Genomic DNA, 24,244 nt, shown 5'->3' on the forward strand with positions numbered 1-24,244 from the left:
GGCAAAAAAGCAGTAAGCACATCATTTTTCTTCACATAAATGTTTCAAGATTTATTACTTTTAAGGAAAGAATTGGAACACAGGAGGCATCTTGAAGTAGCAAAGGACAAGAGATGCAGCCTGTTCTATCTGGCATTCTGGTTTGTATTCAGATCCAGGCAAGAGTTAAACGAGCAAATGGTGTATGATAGATAAGCACAGATGAAAACCAACACAGCCCAGAGCCTCTTTGCTTTGGAAGAAATCCACCCCCTCCATCCTCTGCAGCCCAGCCTGCTTTTGATACAGGGAGCTAAGGGTCTAAATAAAACCGGTTGGAGGTTCCAATTAAGTCTTTGTGGACAAAGCGCGCGCGCGCGCGCGCGCGCGCGCGCGCGCACACACACACACACACACACACACACACACAATTTCCTCAGATAACAGGCAGCAATAAATCCATCAGCACATCTACTTCCAGAGAGCAGAGTCTCTGCTGTCTTGCCAAAGCTACCAGTTTCTCTCTGAGCGCTTCACATCAAGATGAACTGTAAGGTAAGATTGTTTTTCCCCTTTGGAGTTTAATTCTTCCTTACAAGTTCTGTTTCTTATTTGAGGAATTTGACTGTGAAGTTTAGTACTGATGGACTGACAGATTTCTTATTTTCTTGCTGTTGTTTTATTGAATTTTTTAATCTCTCCCTACTTATTTTACTCTACTTAACATCGTTTCATTTTTGCTGCTTTCTTTTAGCTTTTCCTGATTTTCTTTTTTTTTATTGAGAAAAGGAGAAAAAAAAAAACAAGTTTCCACCTCCTCCCAGCCTCCCATTTCCCTCCCCCTCCTCCCACCCTTCTCCCCCTCCCCCCACTCCTTTCCCCCTCCCTCTCCAGTCCAAAGAGCTGTCAGGGTTTTCTGCCCTGTGATAAGTCCTAGGTCCTCCCCACTCCGTCCATATCTAGGAAGGTGAACATCCAAACTGGCTATGCTCCCACAAAGCCAGCACATTAAGCAGGATCAAAACCCCGTGCCATTGTCCTTTGCGTCTCATCAGCCCTCATTGTTCGCCATGTTCAGAGAGTCCAGTTTTATCCCATGCTTTTTCAGTCACAGTCCAGTTGGCCTTGGTGAGCTCCCAATAGATCAGCTCCACTGTCTCAGTGGGTGGGTGCACCCCTCGTGGTCCCGACTTCTTTGCTCATGTTCTCCCTCCTTCTGCTCCTCATTGGGACCTTGGGAGCTCAGTCCAGTGCTCCAGTGTGGGTCTCTGTCTCTATCTCCATCCATCACCAGATGAAGGTTCTATGATGATATGCAAGATATTCGTCATTATTGCTCTAGGATAGGGTCATTTCAGGTTCCCTATCCTCAGCTGCCCAAGGAACTAACTGGGGACCTCGGCTTGGGCACCTGGGAGCCCCTCTAGGGTCAGGTCTCTTGCCAACCCTAAAGTGGCTCCCTTAACTAAGAATTGTGGTTCCGTACTCCCCCGTCCAAACTTCCTTTATCCCAATCCTCCTGTTTCCCCAAGGCCCCCCCTCCTTCCCTTCTAACTTTTCTCTCCCCATCTCCCCTTACCCCCATCCCACCCCACCCCTAAGATCCCAATTTTCTCCCTGGCAATTTTGTCTACTTCCCATAGCCAAGAGGATAACGATATGTTTTTCCTTGGGTTCACCTTCTTATTTAGTTTCTTTAGGTTCACCAATTGTAGTCTCCGTGACCCTTATTTATGGCTAGAAACCAATTATGAGTGAGTACATCCCATGTTCATCTTTTTGGGTCTGGGATACCTCACTCAGAATAGTGTTTTCTATTTCCATCCATTTGCATGCAAAATTTGAGAAGTCATTGTTTTTTACCGCAGCGTAGTACTCTAATGTGTATATATTCCATACTTTCTTCATCCATTCTTCCATTGAAGGACATCTAGGTTGTTTCCAGGTTCTGGCTATTACAAATAATACTGCTATGAACATAGTTGAACAAATGCTGATTTTTCTCTCGTAAGTTTGTAGTTTGAAATTTCTTATTATACAAAGAAGTGAAGGCTGCCAGGTCACAGTATGTGATCCCTGGTTCAAAGTCATCTCGGAATTTGTTTCACTTAGGCGCGTGCCCCTTGAACTGAAGTGGGGAAGATATTCTTCTAGCCCGGGGCTTAGAAGGCACCAGCTCAGTGCCTGCGGTACTTCTACCTTTTGAGGCTAACATTTAATCCCAGAGATAACCATTCAAAATTATTTACTGCTTGTTTCATAAAACTGGTTCATTATAGAATACTTTAAAATGATAAACAAGGAAGCGAGTAAAATCACTGATTAAAGTAACCAACCCTTAAATGTGCATCTTTCTAGTTGGTTAAAAAGAAGCACACTTTTTTTTTTAACGTACCGATGTCAAGCTGTGAATGTATCGTCATATATATATCATATAGTTTACGACAGTAGTCCATTGTTAAATGTTACATTATTGATATTGTTGGCACTCTAACAGAAGTCTCATAAAAAACAAATGAAATCCTCCTAGAAATTTCAATTTCCTGAGGTTAGGCAGGGGACTGGGGCTTGATGATAACATATGTTACAGGTTCCTAAATAGGAAACTACTGATAGAGAAGCCTGCTTAGGAAACTCGTTGTCAAAGTTAGTATCTTATTTACACAGCAGCATGCTTTTCTAAGCAGGGTCCTGTAGCTTAAATACACAAAGTACACATACTTCGAACCTATATCCACAGGAAAAGCTAGACCGCAAATAAACAAGTTAAGAAGCTTGGGGGATTATCTTTGTTTGACACCAATTTTGTGACCCAGGACAAATCTCTTCAGCTCCTGAGTCTTTGGTTCTTTTTTTTTTTAAACTATTCTGTTTCTGGTTAATGTTGTCAGTTGATATATATGTTTGCAGGCTCCATGTAGTCTTCTATGCTACGATTTTTGAATGGTGATAAACAAACATTTTTGGTATAGTAATAAAGTTGCTTTTATTTGTATTTATGTTATTTTTGAGGCAAGATCTTGCTGTGTAGCTGCGACCTGAATCTCTATGTAGTCCAGGCTGGCCCCAATCTTATGGTCCTCTTGGCTTTGCCTTCTGGGTCTTGGGATTATAGGTGTGCACCACCGTGCCTGACTCATAAAGCTACCTTTAAAGACAGTATTCCATAATTAAAACCATTTAAAAATTAGAAGAGACAAGTCTATAATGTCTCAGGTGATTCAGGGAAAAAGCTGATGCCTCTCATTTGAGAAACAAAGAGGCTGGGCACCGGTGGAAGCTGCTTAATGCAGTGGCTGTAATTTCAGACACAAATCTCTGGTAAGCAAAGTTTTCTGCAAAGTGTTATGGGAAATATGGAATTATTGAAATTATATAAGGAATGAGCAGATCGGCGTGGAAAATTCAAACTCTTTCGCTGCTTGCAAGCATTTCCACTGTTGATTTGTACAGTGAGCTGTTCTGGACCAGGCCGACGTCCTCTTCTACAAAGGTGCCAGAAGACCCACATCTGTCAAGGGACCTTCCGAAGCACCTGGAGGAGAAGGCCCCTACGCTCCCACTCCCTACCCAGCCCCGCCTCCTGCAGCCCTGCCATGTTCCAGGTTGTTCTGGGTGCTCCTCGGCGGTTGCTGAAGGAAGGGAGAGAATCCCGGAAGCTGGTGCTGGTGGTGGTGTTTGTGGCTCTGCTCCTGGACAACATGCTGCTCACTGTAGTGGGTACGTCTGGGGCTTTTTGTGTCGAGGATGTGTTTGCTTTGGGTCACAGCAGGCAGCATGTACCCTGCTTGATTTCATCAGTGAGAGACTTGTTAAGTTTGTCATATGGAAAAGACATGGAAGTTGTTGAGGGTTGGAGGGAACTATAGGCAGCAGGGTCTGAAGGCTGTTGAACTTCAGAGGTTCAAACAAAAACAGGTTCAAAGGTGCCTGGCAGGAAAAGAAGACCTACTTCTTCACCATTATGTCTTCCTATGGTTGCCGATGACTCTAGAGACATGTGGGGCAGTGGGCATTGTTTACTTGTGATGATTTTCCTGCCTGTCTTTGCAAACATAGGGTAACCAAGTCTTTACCAAGTCTGCTCTGTTGGCAGTTCATTGCCTCACGGTTCTGTACTTTCTGGCTGACAGATAATCCAATACAGTCAATACTCATTTCTTCTGCTTCTATAATTAATGAAATTCTTACAAACACTGAAATAGCAAATAAGAAATCTTAGTATCAAAGGGAAATATGTATACCCCCTCTCCACTCCACCATAGAAATTACTAAACCATCAGTGGGTCCTGGTAGGTTCTGTCTCTTTTACAGAAAGAAAACAAGACTCAATGATGTTGGGTGACATGTCCAAGCTGCTCACTAGCGAGTCCTGGGGCCAGAATTTGATTCCTGTGAACTGCCTTAGAGTTAAGAGCTTCTCACACCACACTGAGGTCCTTAGCCTCTCCAGCCCTCTGGTCACCTGGAAACTGATATAAAGAGGCAGAGCCGGCTGGGTTCTACTTCAGCTGGGATATGTGTATTGGGTGAATATTTTCCCATTTTGCATCGATCTGTGAAAATCATTATAGATCATCATCAAGTATTGATTCTTAGGTTATACATGATTCTTTACAAGCAGGTGAATTAAGCCGTAAGGATGTCGCAAATCCGTCAAGTCTAACTGTCTGATGGCTAGAATTTGCTCCTTTAGCTAATAAGATGACTTGAGCAGGCATGGTCTTTAGTGGGCTTTACATGGTGTCACTTAGGAGTCTTCTTTCTGCACCAAACTGGACATTGTAGTAATGCTTTTGAAGTTAGTAGTGGTAAAAGGACCTTTGACCTCGAGTTTCATCACGTATCCTCATTGATTTCCAGTGCCCATTGTGCCCACCTTCTTGTATGCAACAGAGTTCAAAGACGTCAACTCTTCTTTGCATAGGAGCCCTCCTGTAAGCTCCCAGCAAGCTCTCACCTCTCCTACCTTCTCCACCATATTCTCCCTCTTTGACAACACCACCGTGCCTGTAGAAGAGCGCATACCCTTCCGTGTAGCATGGACAAATGGCACCATCCCTCCTCCGGTCACTGAAGCTGGCTCACTACCCAAAAACAACTGCTTGCAAGGGATAGAGTACTTGGAAGAAGAAAATGTTCGGGTTGGGGTTCTATTTGCTTCAAAGGCTTTGATGCAACTTCTGGTCAACCCATTTGTAGGACCACTTACCAACAGGTAACTCAGTAGCCACAGTGTCTGTCTTAGTCATTGCCCTATTGCTGTGAAGACACACCATAACCAAGGTAATTATTGCAGGAAAAACTATTTAAATTTGGGGCTTGCTTACAGTCTCAGAAGTTTAGTCTATTATCATCATGGCAGGAAGCACAGCAGCATGCAAATAGGTACTGGAGGCATAGCTGAGAGCGACATCCTGATTCATAAGCAGAGAGAGAGAGAGAGAGAGAGAGAGAGAGAGAGAGAGAGAGAGGCACTCTGGAGTTGTCACAGACTTTTGAAACCTCAAAGTTCAAAGTCTACCCCCAGTGATGTGCTTGCTCCAACAAGGCCACACCTCTTAATTCTTCTAATCCTTTCAATGTACCACTCTCTGGTGACTAAGTGTTCAAATGTTTGAGCCTATGGGTGACATTCTTATTCAAATGCCACAGTGTTCCATCCACCAAGTACATATTTAGCTTAGCACAGAGGCCCAAGTCTCATATAGGTCGGTGGTTCTCAGCCCTCCTAATGCTGTGACCCTTTAATACAGTTCCTCTTGTTGTGGTGACCCCCACCGTAAAATTATTTCACTGCTACTTCATAATTGTAATTTTGATGTTATAAATTGTAGTGTGAATATCTAATATGTAACTCCCAAAAGGTCCTAAATCTGATGCAGGTGGTTAGAAAAGGAAAGAAGGGATGCTCTGGTCCCAGGGGAGCCAGCAGTTTGGCAGCCTGTTATCCCAAAGGAGAGCGGGTTGTTGGTGACATGCTCTAGGCATCTTCTCAGTGATATGAATGAATCTGAGCACTGAGAGCAGAGGCAGTGATCAGCTGGAAGTCGGTGAGCAAGGCTTGAGTGGTATGGAGGAGAGCATAGGACAATCTGAATGCAATCTGTGCTCTGGCTCCTGGAATTCTCAGCTAGGATGATCCTGAGGTTTTGAGGGACACCTTCTCTGGAAGGATCATTTGGGCCTTGTCTATGGGTAGATCTGCATGTTTGTTTATTTATGTGTGTGCACTCACATATAAAAATTGCCCTTATCTCTGTTCGTACTGAGATTAAAAAAATACCATCCGAGAATATGAATGCCTGCTGCAATGCTATCTTTTTTTGTTCACTTCTGTTTTAGGATTGGCTATCACATCCCCATGTTTGCTGGCTTTATGATCATGTTTCTCTCCACACTGAGTAAGTCACTGGCTTCTCTTCACTAAGCATCTTTGACTTCGTCGTATAAATGTGTAAGGGAGCAGGATTGTGTAACCCAGAGAAAAGGAAGACATCCGAACAAGCAACTGGGACACTGACTGAAATGTTCTGTAGTCATTTGAACAGGGGCTGGGATAGTGTAAGTAACCACTTCCCCCTAATTGGAATTATTCTCCTCTTCTACAGGAGAATAGATTCTTAATTTACTTCGGTGAAAATCATAAGAGCTGTATGAATGTACACAACATGGCATATATGAATGTGTGTATGTATATTTACTTGTTCAGGTAGGGATGTGTGTGTGTGTTTGTGTGTGTGTGTAACTAATCTCTTGAGCAAGCTTACTACAAGCCTCCCATCTTTTACAAAGAGATAGTATTACTTCAGTATGCCATGGTAAAGGTATTCTTTTGGTATGCTATGGTGAAAGATGACTAATAACAACAGCAAAAGAATATTGCATCCTAGTAACTAGAAAAGTCCCAAATCCTACTGTGTCCTAACTGAGGGCACTAAAGGTAATACTTTAGGGAAGTAAATTTGCTAAAGAAACAGGAGAGTAAATGGCAAAGCCCATTCAGTATCAGCTATCAGCTTCCTAATGGAGGCAGAATCAAAACAGTGAGGTGAATAAGCCTGATGTTGACTCTGAGACATGAGGAGGAAGCACACAGGGTGGGGGTGTCCACTTCTAGGGGTTAATGCCAGGAAGGTGCCTGTAGACCTGCCTTTGCTAAGGCCTGCTCTGAATTACACAGCTTCTCCCTCCCCGTTGGTTTTTTCCCTTAGTTTTCTATCAGGCATCCTCTTCTCTATTCCTCCTCAGCTTTTCTTCCCCTACAGTAAGAACTGACCCAATCCAAAGTTAAATTTAGGGGTGAAAGGAAGGCTGAAATACAAGAGCTTGAAATGGGATGTTCTTGCTGAGAGCTGGAAAAACACTTTGGTGATTAGAGTAAAAAAAAAAAAAAGCAGTCACCAGGCTCCGTGACTTAGTTCTAAACTCAGGGTCAAAGAGAAGGCCCTCATCAAACTCTGTGGGACACCACACAAAACCAAAACCAGTTAGTTAATGAAGGCAAGAGATTTGTGGGGGTAGAGGGGCTGGTTGGGTCCAGAGGGAAACGGGAGAAGGTGATGAGGTGGAGAGCAGAGTGTACACGTGTGAAGTGGTGAAAGAGAATTTACCAATAAGAAAAGAAACCTAGGAAGTTCAGTAGCAGTGTTCATTAATTTCTATAAACTCAGCCTGTGTAAGAGAACAAATTAAGGAATATGGTCATCCAGGGTGACTTGGAAATTCATTAATTTTTTTTCTGCAACATACATAAAGGATAAAATATGTTCTCACTGTCTAGAGGAGGGTGTGGTGGTTGCCTTTGGAATCATGATCATACCCTGCAAAATAAGTCCACGAAGTGTATCTGTGGCCCAAGCTCTTTAGTATAAAATCGTTGCCTGCCTCTCTGCCAAGAAGTAGTAATTAAAATCCTTTCCTATTTACCTAACTGTATGTGTTGAATAACAATTATGGTTTATGTGAGGTCACTAGTGTTGATCTACTGAGTTAGCCTAATTCTATACAAAAGAAAATATATTTAGCTATTAGTGTTGCCTGTGTAAGACTTGGGATCTGAATAAAATAAATAAGAACTGGGCATGCTGGCACAGGCCTGTAATCCTAGCACTTGGGAGTTAGAAGTAGGAGGCTTAGAAGGTCAGAGTCATACTTGGCTATAGTGAGTTCAAGGCCAGCCCAGGATACGTGAGATCCTGTCTCAAAAAAGCAAAATTACTAAGAAGTTGATTGTTGAAATACGGACGGCGGGCTGTGTCCCGCCACCCAGCTAGCTTTACCCGAAATAATTACACGGAAACTGTATTCTTTTAAACACTGCCTGACCCGTTAGTTTCAGTTTCTTATTGGCTAGCTTTTACATATTGATCTAACCCATTTTTATTAATCTGTGTAGCCCACGAGCTTGCTTACCAGGAATGATCTTAACCTGCGTCTGTCTGGAGTGGGAGAATCATGGCGACTCCCTGACTCAGCTTCTTTCTCCCAGCATTCCATTCTGTTTACTCCACCTACCTAAGGGTTGGCCTATCAAATGGGTCTAGGCAGTTTCTTTATTAGTAAGAAATCACTCCCACATCAGTTGATGGTGCTTATTATTACTCTCAAAGCCCCTATCTGGGATTTTTTTTTAACGTAACTGGGAGACAAATAATGATCCATATTAATTTAGAAAAATGGAAAGAAGACAGGTGGTGGTGCTCACCTTTAATCCCAGCACTTGGGAGGCAGAGGTAGGCAGATTTCTGTGAGTTTGAGGCCAGCCTGGTCTACAAATTAAGTTTCAGGACACCTGGAGCTGTTACATAGAGAAACTCTGTCTTAAAAATACAAACCAGTCAAACGAACAAATAAAAAAGAAAATGAAAATGATTGCTTTCTCTCAATAGTATGACCAGCTGTACTGATTTTCCCAGGACTGAGGTTTTCCACAATGTGACTTTCAGTTCTGAAACTAAAAAAGAAACAAAAGACAAATTGGCCACTCCATTCTTCAAAGATACAACAATAGTGGTGTTTAAGCATGCTAGATACTAGAAAGTCTGAGGATGGGCATTGGAGGCTAAACTTGGAGAACTGAGAATGTGTGCTTTTGGGAGACAATTAGTTGGGTGTGGTCATGCTGGGCTGTAACTGAAGTTCGTAAAACACAACCCAAGACACCTATAATAAGTGGTCAGGAAGATTAAAGTTTTTCTGGCTCAGACACCTTGGGAAGGATTCTTTTTTTCTTTGGAGAAATTGTTTGGGAGTCAAGGATGAGTGATGTCTGGGCCTACCAACACATTCTCTACAACCTGTGATTTAGTTTGAGACGGTACTCTCCAGTTTGCCTCACAGTTTCATTTGTGTTAGAGTCTCTACTAGATGGTCCATCTTCAAGGGCATAAACTGATGTGTTCTTTCTCCTTCACGTCAGCTCCCAGGCCAGCAGAGCAGCACACTTGATATCATGTAGTAAACCCCAGTTTGATTGGTGGAAGCATCTTCCACCAAGTGGAAAGGTCAGATCAAATGTAAGATGTCTTCTACCCAATGTCTATGGCCCTTGAGGTGCACACAACAGATGGCCCAGAATGACCCAGGAATGGCAAGAGGTCAATGTGATGTAATACTGGATCCAGGAGTAGGGATAGGTACCAGCTCTCACTTTCAGTGGGTAGAATATCAGACTCTGAGCAAGAAATAAAGAGACCTCGCCTTCCTTCCACAGGTACTGACGTGATTTATGCCCTGTGACTCTTAGCTTCATTACCAATTCTAAATCCGTTCTAATTGAATGCTGGAGTGACGTCAGTTAAGCAATTAACTTCCCGAACAGAAGGCAAACATCATCATGCTTTCTTCTTCCTTTTGTATTTAAATATGTTAATTCTATGAGACAATGGGTCTCAGCTCATTGTGTGTGCTTAAAAATCTATGTAACAGTGACTCATCTCTCTATGGAACTCGAGGTCAGCTTCTAATTCTTCCTTTTTTAAAGAATTTTTTGATGTTTATGTATTGTGTTATTTATTTATTTCACATGCATATGTATGCCACCGAGTACACCAAAGTCAAAGGACAACTTACGAGAGTTGTTTCTCTCCTACCAGGTGGGCTCCAGGTTCAAACTCACCTTGCAGTCTTGGCAGCAAGTACCTTTACTCACTGAGTCATCTCTTTGGCCTAAAAAGTATTCTTTTTTTCAAAATGTTGTTTTATTAATGTCCTATTTTGGGTTTTGTTGTTGTGATAAAATATTCTTACCAGAAGATACTTGCTGGAAAAAAGGGTTTATTTGGCTTACAGCATACAGTTCCTGGTTGGGGAAAGCCAAGGTCGAAACCCAGAGGCAGAAACTGATGCAGAGATTATGAAAGAAAGATGCTCACTAGCTTGCTCCTAATGGCATGCTTAGCTACCTTTTTTGTACAATCCAGGATCACTTGCCTAGGAACTAGGAATCGCACTGCCCATGTTGGGCTGGGCCCTCCTATATTTATTAACAAGAAAATGCCTCACAGCGATGGCCACAGGCCAATCTGATCTAGGTAATGCCTTGACTGAGGTTCCTTCTTCCCAGATGTCTCTGGCCTATGTCAAGTTGATTGCTGAATCCGACTGTGACAACTTAATTAACCTAATATCTACTAATGGGTTTGGTTATGATCATTTCTTGCATTTTGGTAGGTACCTTTGATCATCCTCCTTCCCAATTGCCCTCTTTCATCCCCCTCACTCTCACCGATAATCTTCCTAGTCCCAGTGAGCCCCTTTCTACTTTCATGTCTTTTCTGGTGACCCAGCAAGTTTAATTAGGGTTACTTATAGAAGCATGGGTGAGGGGCTATTTACAGGAGCACAAGCACCCTACTAGTGGCCACACCACTGAGGAAAACGTTTCTCCTCACGCCAACCTGGATCATTCTGACTCTTATCTTTCCCAGTGTTTGCTTTCTCTGGCACCTATGCCCTGCTCTTTGTGGCCCGGACCCTTCAAGGCATCGGATCTTCATTTTCGTCAGTTGCAGGTAATGCTGCAAAACACACACACACACACAGACACACACAGACACACACACACAGAAACACACACACACACAGACACACACAGACACACACACACACACACACACACACACACACACTTCTTTCCACTACCTAACTACTTTAGGTACTACATAAAATTTATATGAGGAAACTACGGAAAATGCCATCCAGGGAGGTAGCAATTGTCATTCAGGAATAGAGTGATTATGAACTTGTGGGAGGGGTCGGTAGGTTTCATAGGTCAGGCTTTTATCTATTCCACTTCTTGACCCTTCCTTTGCGCTGCTTTTATTTAATAGGACTTGTTATTTCAGTGATGTCATCATAGTTTTTAAAGTATGGCTAAGCAAAGGTATCACAGTATCCCATGAGGCTGCTGTGTTCTGCCCCTCACACAACTGAATGGCCTGGTGGCACAGTTGCTAGATGCTGCCAGTCGGTTCTGTCTCCCAGGGGCCTAGTGTTTTCATGTTCCTCCTTGATCACCGTATGAATACAATAGTCCGGTCATAGATCTTCCTTTACTGGCCTGGACTGTAACCTCCTCAAGCAAGGAGATATTAGGAAATGACAAACCCTTTGAAACGGGAAATGATTAGATGGTAGTATTATTATATTGCCCTTTCTCTAAGGCTTTTCATTTTTAACAATATTAGCACCAAAATAATAAGTTGTGTGTAGAGGAGGAGGGAGTGGCAACTGTGGGAGGAAGTATTTCTAGTATTCTGTGAGCTAAGTTTTATAAAACCCCTCAAGTGAAATATCCAGCAAAGACAGTCACTCAAGATATTGTAGGGTGGGGACCAAGGACTGTAAGAAGCAATCAGCAACCTCCCATACGCCAACATCTGCCGTCATTTTCTATGCAGGGCTTGGGATGCTGGCCAGTGTCTACACCGACAACTACGAACGAGGGAGAGCCATGGGAATTGCTTTGGGGGGCCTGGCTTTGGGGCTTCTGGGTAAGTAGTACCTAAATAGAGGTCTAAATTCAGGAGATGGGGGTGTTGCAAACTCCACAAAGATGGTTCCAGGAGCCAGGTACTTCCCTGACGTGGAAGACAAGTAAGTATTTTCCTTGCTCCCCTGGCCCAATTGTGTTGATTCCTTCAGATAGATCACGTGGGGGAGGTGACATTTCTCTCTCTTTAAGAAGCTATGAAATGCAGGAGGGCCCAGGGAAGTTCTGAAGGCCAACCAGTCCAAGCGAGCGAATGTCTCTACATCATGGCTCCTGCTTCCCTCTCCTCTCCTTCTGGGCACAGCTGCTGCTTTCCACAGGCACGCTTTTGCCAGACTCCCTGCTGATTTCATAGAAGTAATGTCGTTTAATCCTCACCGCCAATTAGTGAAGGATGAGCAGCTGTCCCCAGGCTAGCGATGAGAATTAGAAAGATTAAGGAGCTATCCAAAGTACTGCCAGGGTCAGGGATAAGGACTCAGATGTTTTGTACTCAGAATGTCTCAGCTCCACACAATATATTTATGTTTTCCTTGATGTTTAGACTTCATACTGACTAATTCAACAAGCTGCTTCCTTTTGCTGAGCACTTTCTCCGTGCCAAACACCATGCTGACACAGATGTCGTAGAGGTTAAAGGCTTCAGACAATGTTCTGCCCTCAGGGAGTTTGCAAGCTTGCCAAGGGAAATACCCAGCTCTCGTATTCCCTGGCCTATGTCCTACCAGCCACCATGGTAGAGAAGAGAGGGAAGAAGTCCCTGTTCTTTGTTAGTAGTCATATGGATACCCAGTCTTGGATGTGGGTCATACCAGACTCCTTTATCACACTTTCAGAAGAACGAACGTGCTAGATCCCTTCAAGCTTAGCCTCTCCCTCTTTCTTGGTACGAACCTCCTACAGGTTCTATTTCACAACCCCTGCTGCCTTCAAGGTACAGACTACCAGAAGAATCTCTTGGTGCTGTTTTTCTCTGCTAAAGAGTAATTTGTTTGTCAATAAGCCACAAGGCTCTTGTTGGTTACATCAATAGATAGCTCACCTGGATATCTGGAGCCCTCGATTGGCGTCACTCCAGCCATCTTCATCTTCACATCTTCCCTCAGAACACGCGTGTTTCATTAGCGTCAGCACTCACCGCCACTTGTGCCCCATTCAGACTCCTCATTGTTGACCCTGCACATCACCCCAGATGCGGTGGACTCGGCTAAGTGTTTATGACCACCTGGTCTTTCTGATTCATTCCATTACACATTTTACCACATTTCAATTACTTGTCCTATTGCTTCCCCAATCCCTGCTCTGTTAAATTTCATTCACTAGAAAGGAATGTCTTGAGGATGGAGAATGAACCTTCACCTCTCAACCTCCAGCCTCGGTGGATCTCAGACCCTCAAGGCCTTCAGTAAAGGCTGAGAGGGTGTTGTGGAGGACTTGCACTGCAGGTATCTGTGCTGTCTTCTCTTTCAGTGGGAGCCCCTTTTGGAAGTGTGATGTATGAATTCGTGGGCAAGTCTTCGCCGTTCCTCATCTTGGCCTTTCTGGCACTTCTGGATGGAGGTCAGTCAATGCCGGTGCCTCCATACAGATAATAGCTCAGCTCGGGTTGGAAATGCATCGTGCCATGGTGTCTATCTGGACATGTTTAGATGGGTCAAGGACTGTCTTGTTCTAGGAGAAGAGGAAGGAGCTGAGGGAGTCAAGGTGGTAGCTATGTGGCCATTAGCAGAGCCCCGGATAATTGATGAGTAAGCAGAGCTCTTCCTCTGTCTTTTTCCTCAGCTCTCCAACTCTGCATCCTATGGCCTTCCAAGGTGTCTTCTGAGGTAAGTGGACATGAAACTCCATTGCTCTGGGATAAATAGCGTGGCTAAGCACAGGAGAAAGAGGAAGTCAGGAAAAGTGAACTTCAGATTTGGATTCTAGGCAGGCCTACACTTAGGAGATAGCAAAGAACTCTGGCTTGGTATTGGATGGAAGTGGGGCTTTAGAAAGAAGCAGATATTTTCTGTGGAATGAAGAAGGTGACAGAAACCTCCAGACAACCAAGAGGAACATCATTCATTTATAGGTAAGAAATACCAGAGTTTGTGTTTTTCTGACTTCAGGATAAAGATGGCTTGAGAAATCCAGATTGAGCTGTATTATGAGGGCTGTGGGTACAGCATTGAGCAAGAAGTTGAGCCCAGTGTGTGAGCACTGATCAAGAAGGTGCTGGAGAGACAGGAGCAGTGGTCCAGTGGAGAGGCTATGTGTCCACCTGGGCCAGCTCCCCTACTATTGGTGAATTGTCTGAAGTCAAAGAAGGGATTGTAACAACAGAAGCAGAGAAGGATTGGGCATTATTGGGAGGGCAAGGATGTGTCTGAGCTGGAGAAGTTTCTACATACAAAGAGCAAGGGGGTGAGATCCTCTACAAAGTCTGATAAGGAGAACATACTGAGGTGGATGATAACGTGGCCTGAGTGTCAGTGGGAACACTAGAAAGCAGTTTTCCTTGAACATAATACTTTGTTGTGTGAATTGGTAAGGGCATATTCGCTTTATAACATTAGTGTAGTATCTTTGGGGTGTATAGACCATTACCACCTAGGAGCCAAAGCTAGCTAGAAAGATATATTCAAAGGGTATTAATCTATTGCTATTTCCCCTTCCCTTCCTTCACCTCTATCTCTCCAAAGCAAGCATTTTAATTCCTTTCAATGTTTGTGTGTTTTTCTCCCAAATGATTTGTGTATGTTTTCTTATGGTTACCACCTTTTCTTCCCCAAAAGATAACATACTCTATAGGGTTCTTTATATTCTGCTTTCCCCCATCACTTAATAATGGATACCCCCAAAAAACACCCCCTTACTGTTTTGCAGCTATATGTCTCACATTAGGGAAGAAAATGCTTCATTCTGTTTCCTGTGTGTGCGTTTAGGTGGTTTTCAGTATGTTGCCACCTCAAATAGTACTCCAGTTAATAACCTCATGAACACGCATTTTATAATGTTGGAAGTCGTGTTTTTTACTCCGTTTGACTTTCTCTCTCTGTCTCCTCACCTCTGACAGTCTGCAGTAGGGATTGAACACAGGGCCTTGAACAGCCCAGGCAAGCACTCCACCACTAAGCTATGCACACCCCCAGCTCTGGCAGTATCATTACCTGTCTTTAACTGTGATGCTTACTTACTTCTTTGTGTATGTTTGCTATTTATATCCATTTCTTTACTTTGATTTGCATATGGAGTAAGAATATTATAATTTTGGTTTCTGCACCTCTAAATTTATCCATTCTTGTATGTGGTCATTGTATCCAGACTATTAAATCTCACATGTGACAGAGTAGACAGCACACCAGAGATTAGAACTCTTTGGTTCCAACGACTGAGTCAGGGAACACTGTGGCAAAAGGGAAATTTGAACTTGATCTTGAAGAACAGGTAAGATGGAGAATTCTGGAGATGAGAAGAATGGTAATTTGGGGAAAGGCACCACAAGGAAGGTGGGTTGTCCAGGTGTAGCTGGTGTAAGACAATGAGAGAGGGACAATCAAGATTGGTCATTAGGACCAGCATGTGAACATGGGTGTTTAGGCTCGCCAACTGCACAGCGTACTCAGAATGGCCGGAAGGAAGAACCTGGATAGCATGAGGAGCTTCTTCTGTAGCCCTTGTGCTCTCCCTTTGGGGCTAAGTGCTCTGCCTTTGTCAAATGCTGCCCATGGGACAAACATTTCCAGAGAGATAGTGGAAAGGCCCTGGACACGTCTGACCATCCTGGCCTTGCTGCCATTCACTGGAGGTAGGAATTATATCCAATACATGGTATGCTGCTCTGATTGCCTCAGGACTTGTACACATGATGGACTCTGTCCCCTGCTGTGATACCAGACTGGTCACTTCCTTTCCCTACACCTGAGTTTCTTGGTCTCTACAGTAAAGGAGCCAGTGATGTCTAAGGCTCTAGCTTAGATCTTGTGGCAACAGAAGGCCTGTAAAGTCTGAAGAACTAGAAGGTGCCTATTCTTTGTTTTCCCAGAGTGTCATGGGGACTCCACTTCTGACACTTCTCAAAGACCCTTACATCCTGGTGGCAGCAGGTAAGCTGAGCATGGCTTCCCCCTGTGAAAAGAGTCAGACTATAGGCAGCCCATTGGCTCACAGAACTGTCTCTCAGGTTCCATCTGCCTGGCCAACATGGGAGTCGCGATGCTCGAGCCCACACTGCCCATCTGGATGCTGCAGACCATGTGTTCCCCTGAGTGGCAGCTAGGTAAGTGGCCTGGATCCCTACCAAAGGCTGAGGCACCGTGCAGGTGCGCTGGGCCTTTCTGAAGGTGTTCAGTAGCCATCAAATCCACATCGTCAGTCTCTCATAGGGACAGCACACGCCCTTCATGGACTCAGCCCCATGTCCACACCCATGCCCAGAATCCGAATGGCTCTGTGGAGAGTCACCTTGAGAAAGCGTAAAGGCCATGGGCCTAGTACTCTGTAAAACTCTTCGGTGTTTCCAGCCAAAGGCCTGGTTTTGTTCCCAGAGCATTGACTGGCAATGCAAAAGTGTGAAAACCACTTAACCTTTCTGTATTACTTTTCTCACTGCTGTGACAAAATACCGATAAAGCAGCGTCACAGAGGAAGGACCTCTGAGCTCCTGTTGGGAGGATTTAGTCTATCTTGGTGGGGAAGGCCTGCAGAGTTAAATACAGCTGCAGCGCCTCAGCTCTGTGGGGACCGAGACGCTGCCTGCACTTTATAAAGTCATTGTCTAAGGCGCAGCCTACAGGTGGTGCTTCCCACACTCCGTGTGGGTCTTCCTCTTCACACGACCCTCGCTTCACACCCCTCCCAGACTTCCCAGAGGCGCGTCTCCTAGCGATTCTCATCCAGTAATTGATAAAATTAACTACCACATTTTCTAACATCATTTTTAAAGAATCTTTTGTTTATATAAAATTATAAGATAAAATTGTGTGTTGTTCTAACCAGCGAGGCAGATGGGCCTGAGGCCATCAGTTCTGTTTCCAGGCAACTGGGCACATGTTGTCTGTTCTTTATTTTTGACTACTTCTGAGGACAAATCCCAGGGCCCTCATGCAAACTGGGCAAGCATTCTACCACCAAGCTACAGCCCCAGTCCCCTCATTCCCCCCATTCCTGCTATTTTATTTAGTGAGACCTGAGATATAAACCCTAATCCTCAGTGCCTATGCATGTTTTCCCATGACTTTGGACTATGTTATTTTGAAGTAATTTGGTCTCATGATAAGCAGCACTCGAGCACCATCTGAAATGAGCTTGGGTGTGCTATCTGCTTCACAGAGCGATTGTAGGAACGAGCAGCCTAGGATATTCTGCTCCACAGAGGCCTTGAGTGAGGATTTGAGTGAGCATAGAGAAAATGCCTGGGCCTCAGGAAACCCCAGGACAAGGGGGCAGGAGAGGCTACGTACAAACAGCTCAGTCACTACAGGCAGGAGAGGTTAGTGGTGCCAGAGGGGAAGCTGATAATAACCGGATATAGCTCAATGTACCATAAAAAATACAGAATCTAATTTTAAGGGGCCAGGTCTAAGCAGGGCCCCAGCTGTACACTTACCTTCAAATCGAATTTCTTGGGCTGTAACTGCCTCTGACCAAGACAATTAATTGAGTTAGGCAGTGCTCGGTGCCGATAGCATCTCTTCTGAGGAGGTTCTGGCCATGGCTCCCGGTACTAGTGAGTACGACACCCTGGAGCAGCCCTCCCCCAGCTGTCCAGTTAGAGGCCACCTTCACAAGTCTCTTGATTACCGTGTGCAGCATCTTATGCTACTTTCCCCAGTGCTGTCTGTGCTATAAACTCTACACACTCTGGATGGTGGGGCCTCGAAGCAAGGTGGCAAAAACATGTCCATTGCACCCCCACTCCTTTTCTAAAATTCACTTTTTCTTTTCTTTTTTTATTTTATTGATTTTTATCGAGCTCTACATTTTTTTCTGCTCCCCGCCCTTCCTCTCCCCTCCCCTTCAAGCCTCTTCCATGGTCCCCATGCTCCCAATTTACTCAGGAGATCTTGTCTTTTTCTACTTCCCATGTAGATTAGATCCACATATGTCTCTTTTAGGGTCCTCATTGTTGTCTAGGTTCTCTGGGATTGTGAACTGTAGGCTGGTTTTCTTTGCTTTATGTTTAAAAGCCGCTTATGAGTGAGTATATATATTTGTCTTTCAGGGTCTCGGTTACCTCACTCAATATACTGTTCTCTAGATCCTTCCATTTGCCTGCAAACTTCAAGTTGTCATTATTTCTTTCTAAAAATTATTTTTCATTTTCAATACATCCCAGCCGCAGTTTCCCCTACTCCTCCTACCCCACCCACACCCCCATTTTGTCTTTACCCAAGATCCACTCCTCCATTTCCCTTCAGAAAAGAGCTGGCCTTTCAGGGATATCCTGTGAGCATGGTATAACAAGATACAATAAGACAGACCCTCATGTCAAGGCTGGGTGAAGCAATCCAGTAGGAGGAAAAGGGTCCCAAAAACCAGATGAGTCAGAGACACCTCCCATATCTGTCTTCATTTTCATGTGTAAAAATAAAACTTTCATGGTCTTGGTCTTTGGACTTATTTGAGGGAGGTTACTGTAGTGTGCGGGTTATAGGCTTTCCTAAGCTAATAATTCATCTTGCCTTGGCTATGTGTGATCCACCCTTGAAGACAGGCTGTGAATGGCACGGGGGTGTTGATTAGCCTAGAACACAAAGCACTGCCGAAATACCTCCTGGAGAAAGGTGCTATGGGGCACGGGCATGTCTGAGGAAAACCTCATGTAGGGTAGGGAGTTTCCCACAATTTACAAGGATGTCAAGGAGACCAGGAGCTAGGCAGCGAGCTTCCCCTTTCTATGTATCGCTAAGCCATTCAGTAGTTATTACCTGTAAACTCCCTGGAGCAGTTAAACGCAGATGAACAGGTCCAGTCTGAAACAGATTGCCAGCCCGCGCAGATAAAGCAGGTAAACACGGGAAGGCACGCCTCACTTCTGCTGCACAGAAGACAATATGAAAAGCAAACAGGCTGCTGCGAGGCCCTGCCAACTGTTTACACTGGGCTTTGGGATCAGGGTCATGATGCTTTCTGTTGGCTTATATTGTTTCCTCGAGGCCCAAAGTGGTACAGGGAGGGACTAGGGAGACCCACGGAGACTCACGCTGCTGGTTCCAAACAGATCCTCAGGCCAGAGTCTGCCATGAGTCCCTCTGGTGGGCTTGGTTAGGGGGAACTCTTGGCCATGGACTGAGTTAACCCTGGCCATCCCAGGCACGGCAATAATTAAGACGAGTGCTTACAGGGTACTGCTTCCGTGTCAAAACAACGGAAAAGATATGTAGTGTGTTCTTACTTTTTGTTTTATCGTTTTCTATAAACATTTTTAATTTTTTAAAATGATTTTGTAACTGCAATATATTTTTATCATAACCAGCCCAGCCTTTCCAATTCTTCCCATGTTACCCTATCTTTCCTTTATTTTTTAAATATTTATTTATTATGTATACAATATTCTGTATGTGTGTATGCTTGCAGACCAGAAGAGGGCACCAGACCCCATTACAGATGGTTGTGAGGCACCATGTGGTTGCTGGGAATTGAACTCAGGACCTTTGGTAGAGCAGGCAATGCTCTGAACCTCTGAGCCATCTCTCCAGCCCCCTATCTTTCCTTTAGAATGATGTCCTTGTCTTTAATGATTTTCTAGTGTGTGTGTATGTGCTCATGCATGTGTACATGTGTGTACATGCCTATGTGTGGGTTTTGTGGATTCAGTACTGTTGTCCATATGCTCATGGGTATAGGACTGACTGCTTGGACTCAGAATCTTTTCAGAGGGGCTCCCCCTGCGGAAAACTGATTCGCCTTCTTTCTCATGCCTATAGATCTTCAACCAGGGGTAGAGCATTGTGACTCCTTCCCCCACATACATTGAAATACTGACTGGTGTGGCCCTGTGCAGACAGCCATGCTATTGAGTTTTCATGAAGTAGCTTCCCGTCACACCCAGAACACAGTATTTGGCAACAGTCTCCTTGCCCTCGGGTTCTTACAATCTTCCATAATGTTCCCTGAGCTTAGGGTATAGGGTTCTCTTACTCTGTCCATTTGGGGATGGGCTTAAAAGTCATGTGTTCTCTGTATTTTGATCAGCTGTGGTTCTTTGTAATAGCCTCCACCTGCTGCATAAAGATTTTTGATGAGGGCTGAAAGCCTATGTAATACTTTTTTTGGTGAATCCCAACCATCCTATTCCTGTGTTAATTGATTTTATTTTTACACCAAAATATCCGAGGTGGGCTGACTTCAAATATTTAGGAAGTTTTCAAGGTGAATGGTCCAAATAGCACAGTGCTGGTTTTAACAAGAACTTTGTTGGGTGAGAGCAGCATGTACATTTCAGGATGAAGTCCCGTCCTTCAACTCACTCTCAGAGAGTTTTAGGGGCCCATGGGACCCACCTTAGTTTGTTCTCAGGAAGATCCCTGTGATGATCAAAGGACCTGCTCCCACCTCCAGCAGGGTCTCATGTAGTGACTTCAAACTGACTATGTATCTGAGGTTGAGAATGTACTTCTTTCTGATCTTTCTGCTTCTACCTGAGAATGACCTTCTGATCCTTCTGCCTCTTCCTTCAGAATGTGGGATTACAGGTGTGTGTGACCAGGTTGAGATTATACGGGGCTAAGGATAGAACCCAGGGCCTCTTGTGCATGTCAGGCAGGCACTTTACTGAATGAGCTACATCTGCATTATCGGCCTTGTTCTTAAAGGTCTCTTCTCCACCCACAGAAACCTCCTGGGGACCAAGTTTCCAGCACATGAATCTACATGGGGGGAATGTGCCACACACAAACCATATATAAGTCTTTATTTAAAAGATTCTTTTACCCTGACCCAGCATGCCATGGCCCTTCCAAATCCTGGACTTAATTGGGACTGCCTAACCTTGTCAAGTATCAGCACGCCTTCTTTTTCTTCTTCTTCTTCTTCTTCTTCTTCTTCTTCTTCTTCTTCTTCTTCTTCCTCCTCTTCCTCCTCCTCCTTCTTCCTCCTCCTCCTTCTTCCTCCTCCTCCTTCTTCCTCCTCCTCCTTCTTCTTCCTCCTCCTCTCCTTTTCCTCTCCTCCTCCTTCCTCCTCCTCCTCCTCCTCCTTCTTCTCCTCCTCCCCTCCTCCTCCTCCTTTTTCTTCTTCTCTGCCCCTTTCACCCTTACTGAAAAGCTGGATACTTGCCGGAGAGCATCATGGGATCTCCGAGAGCCCGTGATGACAGTTCGCTCCTCCAGGCTTTGCTCTCCTTTGCTGTTTCCAGACAGTTTCTTCCCTGTTGTCCATCAAAGACTCACAAGTCCTTTGAAGTCCACGCAGTTTTTGCTGCCAACCACTGACCTCTTTGTTACCCATTCTCCCACAGAAACGGTCACACTAGCTCTTTCCAGTGCTCTTCCTGTTCTGAAACAGTGGCATCTCTGTCCTGGTGGATGAGGCTGTGGACACCGAAGGCTCCCACTTTCTTGACATGCTCTCCCGCAGTGATCCTTTCCTCCTTGATTTAACCACACAATCCTATGTTCACCCTTGCTGCTAACACCTCTGCTAATCCTCTCGCCTCTGGGATCTCAGTTCCAGGCAAACTAGTTCCACATTCTTTGCACACTTTAACCTCACTTAGACTAACCGTCCTCCGGCCTCAGGACACTGCTCATGTCCTCCCTCCCCTTAAAAGACTTGAGTTTGGTTTCTAGAGTCCTGCACTGACGTCACTTCCTTTCAATGTTTTCTTTGATTCCAAGATTCTCTTCTGGCAAAAAGAACCTAGCCCTGGTTAGACCACAGCGAATAGAGCAGCAGTATAACATAGGCCAAGATATCCTTATCTTACTTTGATTTTTGAATTGCTGAGAATTGAACTCAGGGCCCCATGAAGGCCAGGCAAGCGCTCTGGCCCTGAAATCCATCCCTATTTTCTTTATTACTGTAAGGGTAGAGACCTAGGATCTCACATATGCTAGATAAACACTCTTCCACTGAGTTAATTTCCAGGCTTTTAAATTTTATTTTGAGACTGGCCACACTAACTTTCCCAGGTTGGCTCTGAACTTGCAGTTGCTCTGCCTCAGCTTCCTGAGTATCTGGGATTGAAAACATCTGCAACCACGCCCAGCTCTCGCCTGATAGTTACAAGCACAAATCTAAAGTGTGTTCTCTACTAATGGTCTTCCTGCATACTGGTTATATACTTCCTTTCTCCTTCTGAAACAACTCTTTTGTTTTTATATTTCTCCAGATATACTTCTGTACATTCCATGTCTTCACCCTCACCATCCTCAGCTACTGATTTTTCTTAGAAGTGTTTTCTTCCACAGGACCAGGGTTTCATCACCATCACCATCCCATGCATAGTGTTTCACAATCATCTGTAACTTCAGTTCCAGGGGACCTGAAGCCCTCTGATGGCACTTCATATAGATATGGTGCACATATGGACAAGCAAGCACACACTGATACACATACCACATATGGACGAGCAGGCACACACTGATACACATACCACATATGGACGAGCAGGCACACACTGATACACATACCACCTAAAGAATTTTAAACTCTGTGTGGTGGCATACGCCTTTGATCTTGCCATTCAGGAGGTAGGCAGATCTCTGTGAGTTCAGATCCAGCTTTGTCCACAAAGTGAGTTTCAGTACAGGCAGGGTTATAAAAAAACAAAGGAATCCTGTATTGTAGTGTGCAGATTAGGTTATCTATTTTGCAGGCAATCCTACCCATTTCCAATATTAAAACAAAAAGAGTATGTGCTCTTGAAAAATCTCTGTAACTATAACTATTGGCGTGTGGCAGTGGGCACGCGAGTGCAGGTACTCACGGAGGCCAGAGGGTCAGATCTCTCTGGAGCACAGCAGCTGGGAGTCACTCAGCCTGGTTGTTATGGACAGAAGTCAGATCTTTTACAGGACCAGTAAGTGCTCCCAGTCGATGAGCTATCTCTTCAGCCCCCACTTCCACAATGTTAAAAACGAAGTAGAGACCAGCAAGTCCTGAGCTTGTATGTTCATGACCTCTTCTTGGAGCCCTTCCCTTGTATATCTGCCTGTCTGGCCCCTCCCCGTGGTTGTTTCAAGCCCTTCATGCCCCCTGACTTTTCCTCCCCACCAATCTTCCCCCTCTTCATCACCCAGCTGATTGAAACAAAAAAACTTTAGTTCTCATTATTCCTCTCTCCTCCCTCTCATTGTGTCCCCACATGTGTGAGAGAAAGTTCTACAGCTCGGCTCTAAAAATACTTATGAGACTCTGACGTTTTCCAGAGGCCTGCAACAGTCCCTGGTTTCACTCTTGTCCTGTGAACCCATTCATCTAAGAGACTTTCAAGAACCTAACTTGGGCTGTGTAATTGTCTCTGAAGTTCCTCCTGGGCTCTCTGCTCACGGGTCCTAGGCACCCAGGCAGCCTCCTGCTCCTGCAGCACACTCGGTGGTCTCTCCTCTAAGCCTCTGAGCTAATGTTAGATGCTGCTCATTTCTCTCTTTTCTTTCTTGGTAAACAAGTTCTCAGCTTAAGCACGCCCACCCCAGCCTTCCTTGGCTCCCCAAATGCATGGTTGCCTTTCCTTCAGTCGTTCTGACAGATGGCTACATAAAATTTCTTTCACATTTTTTCAAAATCATTTTCTTCACTTAATTTTTTAGCGTTTATTTTAGCATTATTATTTAGCACAATCAAATAATTTATTTTAGCACTAACTATCACTCTCTCTTTGAACGTGAGCTCCCTTTGAGTTATGATCATTTTTTGTGTTCATTTGCTTGTACTTGTTTGTTTTAAGACATTGTCTTGCTATGTGGACATTGAATTTACTAACCTCTCCACTCAGCCTAGTAGATAGGTCATTGATGGTCTCAAGAAAATGGCCACGTAATCCCAAGTGCCTCTGCAAGACAAAAATGTAGAAAGTTGCTTCTTTGCTAACTGCTTAATCAAGCAAGCACCCCCACAGGGTCCTGCACCTCACTCTCAGCGCCTAGAACTCAGCTTTGCCTTCTTACCCGACCAGTTAATGGACACTGTCATAGTTGATAAGCTATTGAAACATTAAACCATTTGAGCATATATTTTGATCTTGGAGAAAATGCCAATATTTACATTTTTCTATTTCTTTCTTATAATTTTCTATTAAAATAGCACTTCCCTCCTATTGTTCAATGTTTTCATTGAGAATGCATTTTGCTG

At 44.4% G+C, this 24,244-nt stretch overlaps 1 protein-coding gene across 2 annotated transcripts in view; it reads left to right on the forward strand.

The window, feature by feature from the left end:
- Positions 1–492: 492 nt before the first annotated feature.
- The window catches only part of Slc18a1 (solute carrier family 18 member A1), a 37,008-nt gene continuing 13,256 nt past the window's right edge, over positions 493–24,244 (forward strand). Inside the window, exons 1-10 of one of the 2 annotated variants that reach the window (XM_041674845.1) lie at positions 493–534; positions 3,433–3,699; positions 4,843–5,197; positions 6,325–6,383; positions 10,911–10,994; positions 11,883–11,975; positions 13,445–13,534; positions 13,757–13,800; positions 15,999–16,059; positions 16,137–16,232. In XM_041674845.1, coding sequence (XP_041530779.1) covers positions 3,576–3,699; positions 4,843–5,197; positions 6,325–6,383; positions 10,911–10,994; positions 11,883–11,975; positions 13,445–13,534; positions 13,757–13,800; positions 15,999–16,059; positions 16,137–16,232 — 1,006 coding nt within the window. In that variant the 5' untranslated portion in view covers positions 493–534; positions 3,433–3,575. Of the gene's footprint in view, positions 535–3,426; positions 3,700–4,842; positions 5,198–6,324; positions 6,384–10,910; positions 10,995–11,882; positions 11,976–13,444; positions 13,535–13,756; positions 13,801–15,998; positions 16,060–16,136; positions 16,233–24,244 lie in introns of those variants that run through there. The other variant, XM_041674844.1, reaches the window with a different exon arrangement.

This window comes from Microtus oregoni, unplaced genomic scaffold (genome assembly GCF_018167655.1).
Source record: "Microtus oregoni isolate MIOR12 unplaced genomic scaffold, Mior012 000025F_ref0000491, whole genome shotgun sequence".
Lineage (NCBI taxonomy): Eukaryota > Metazoa > Chordata > Mammalia > Rodentia > Cricetidae > Microtus > Microtus oregoni.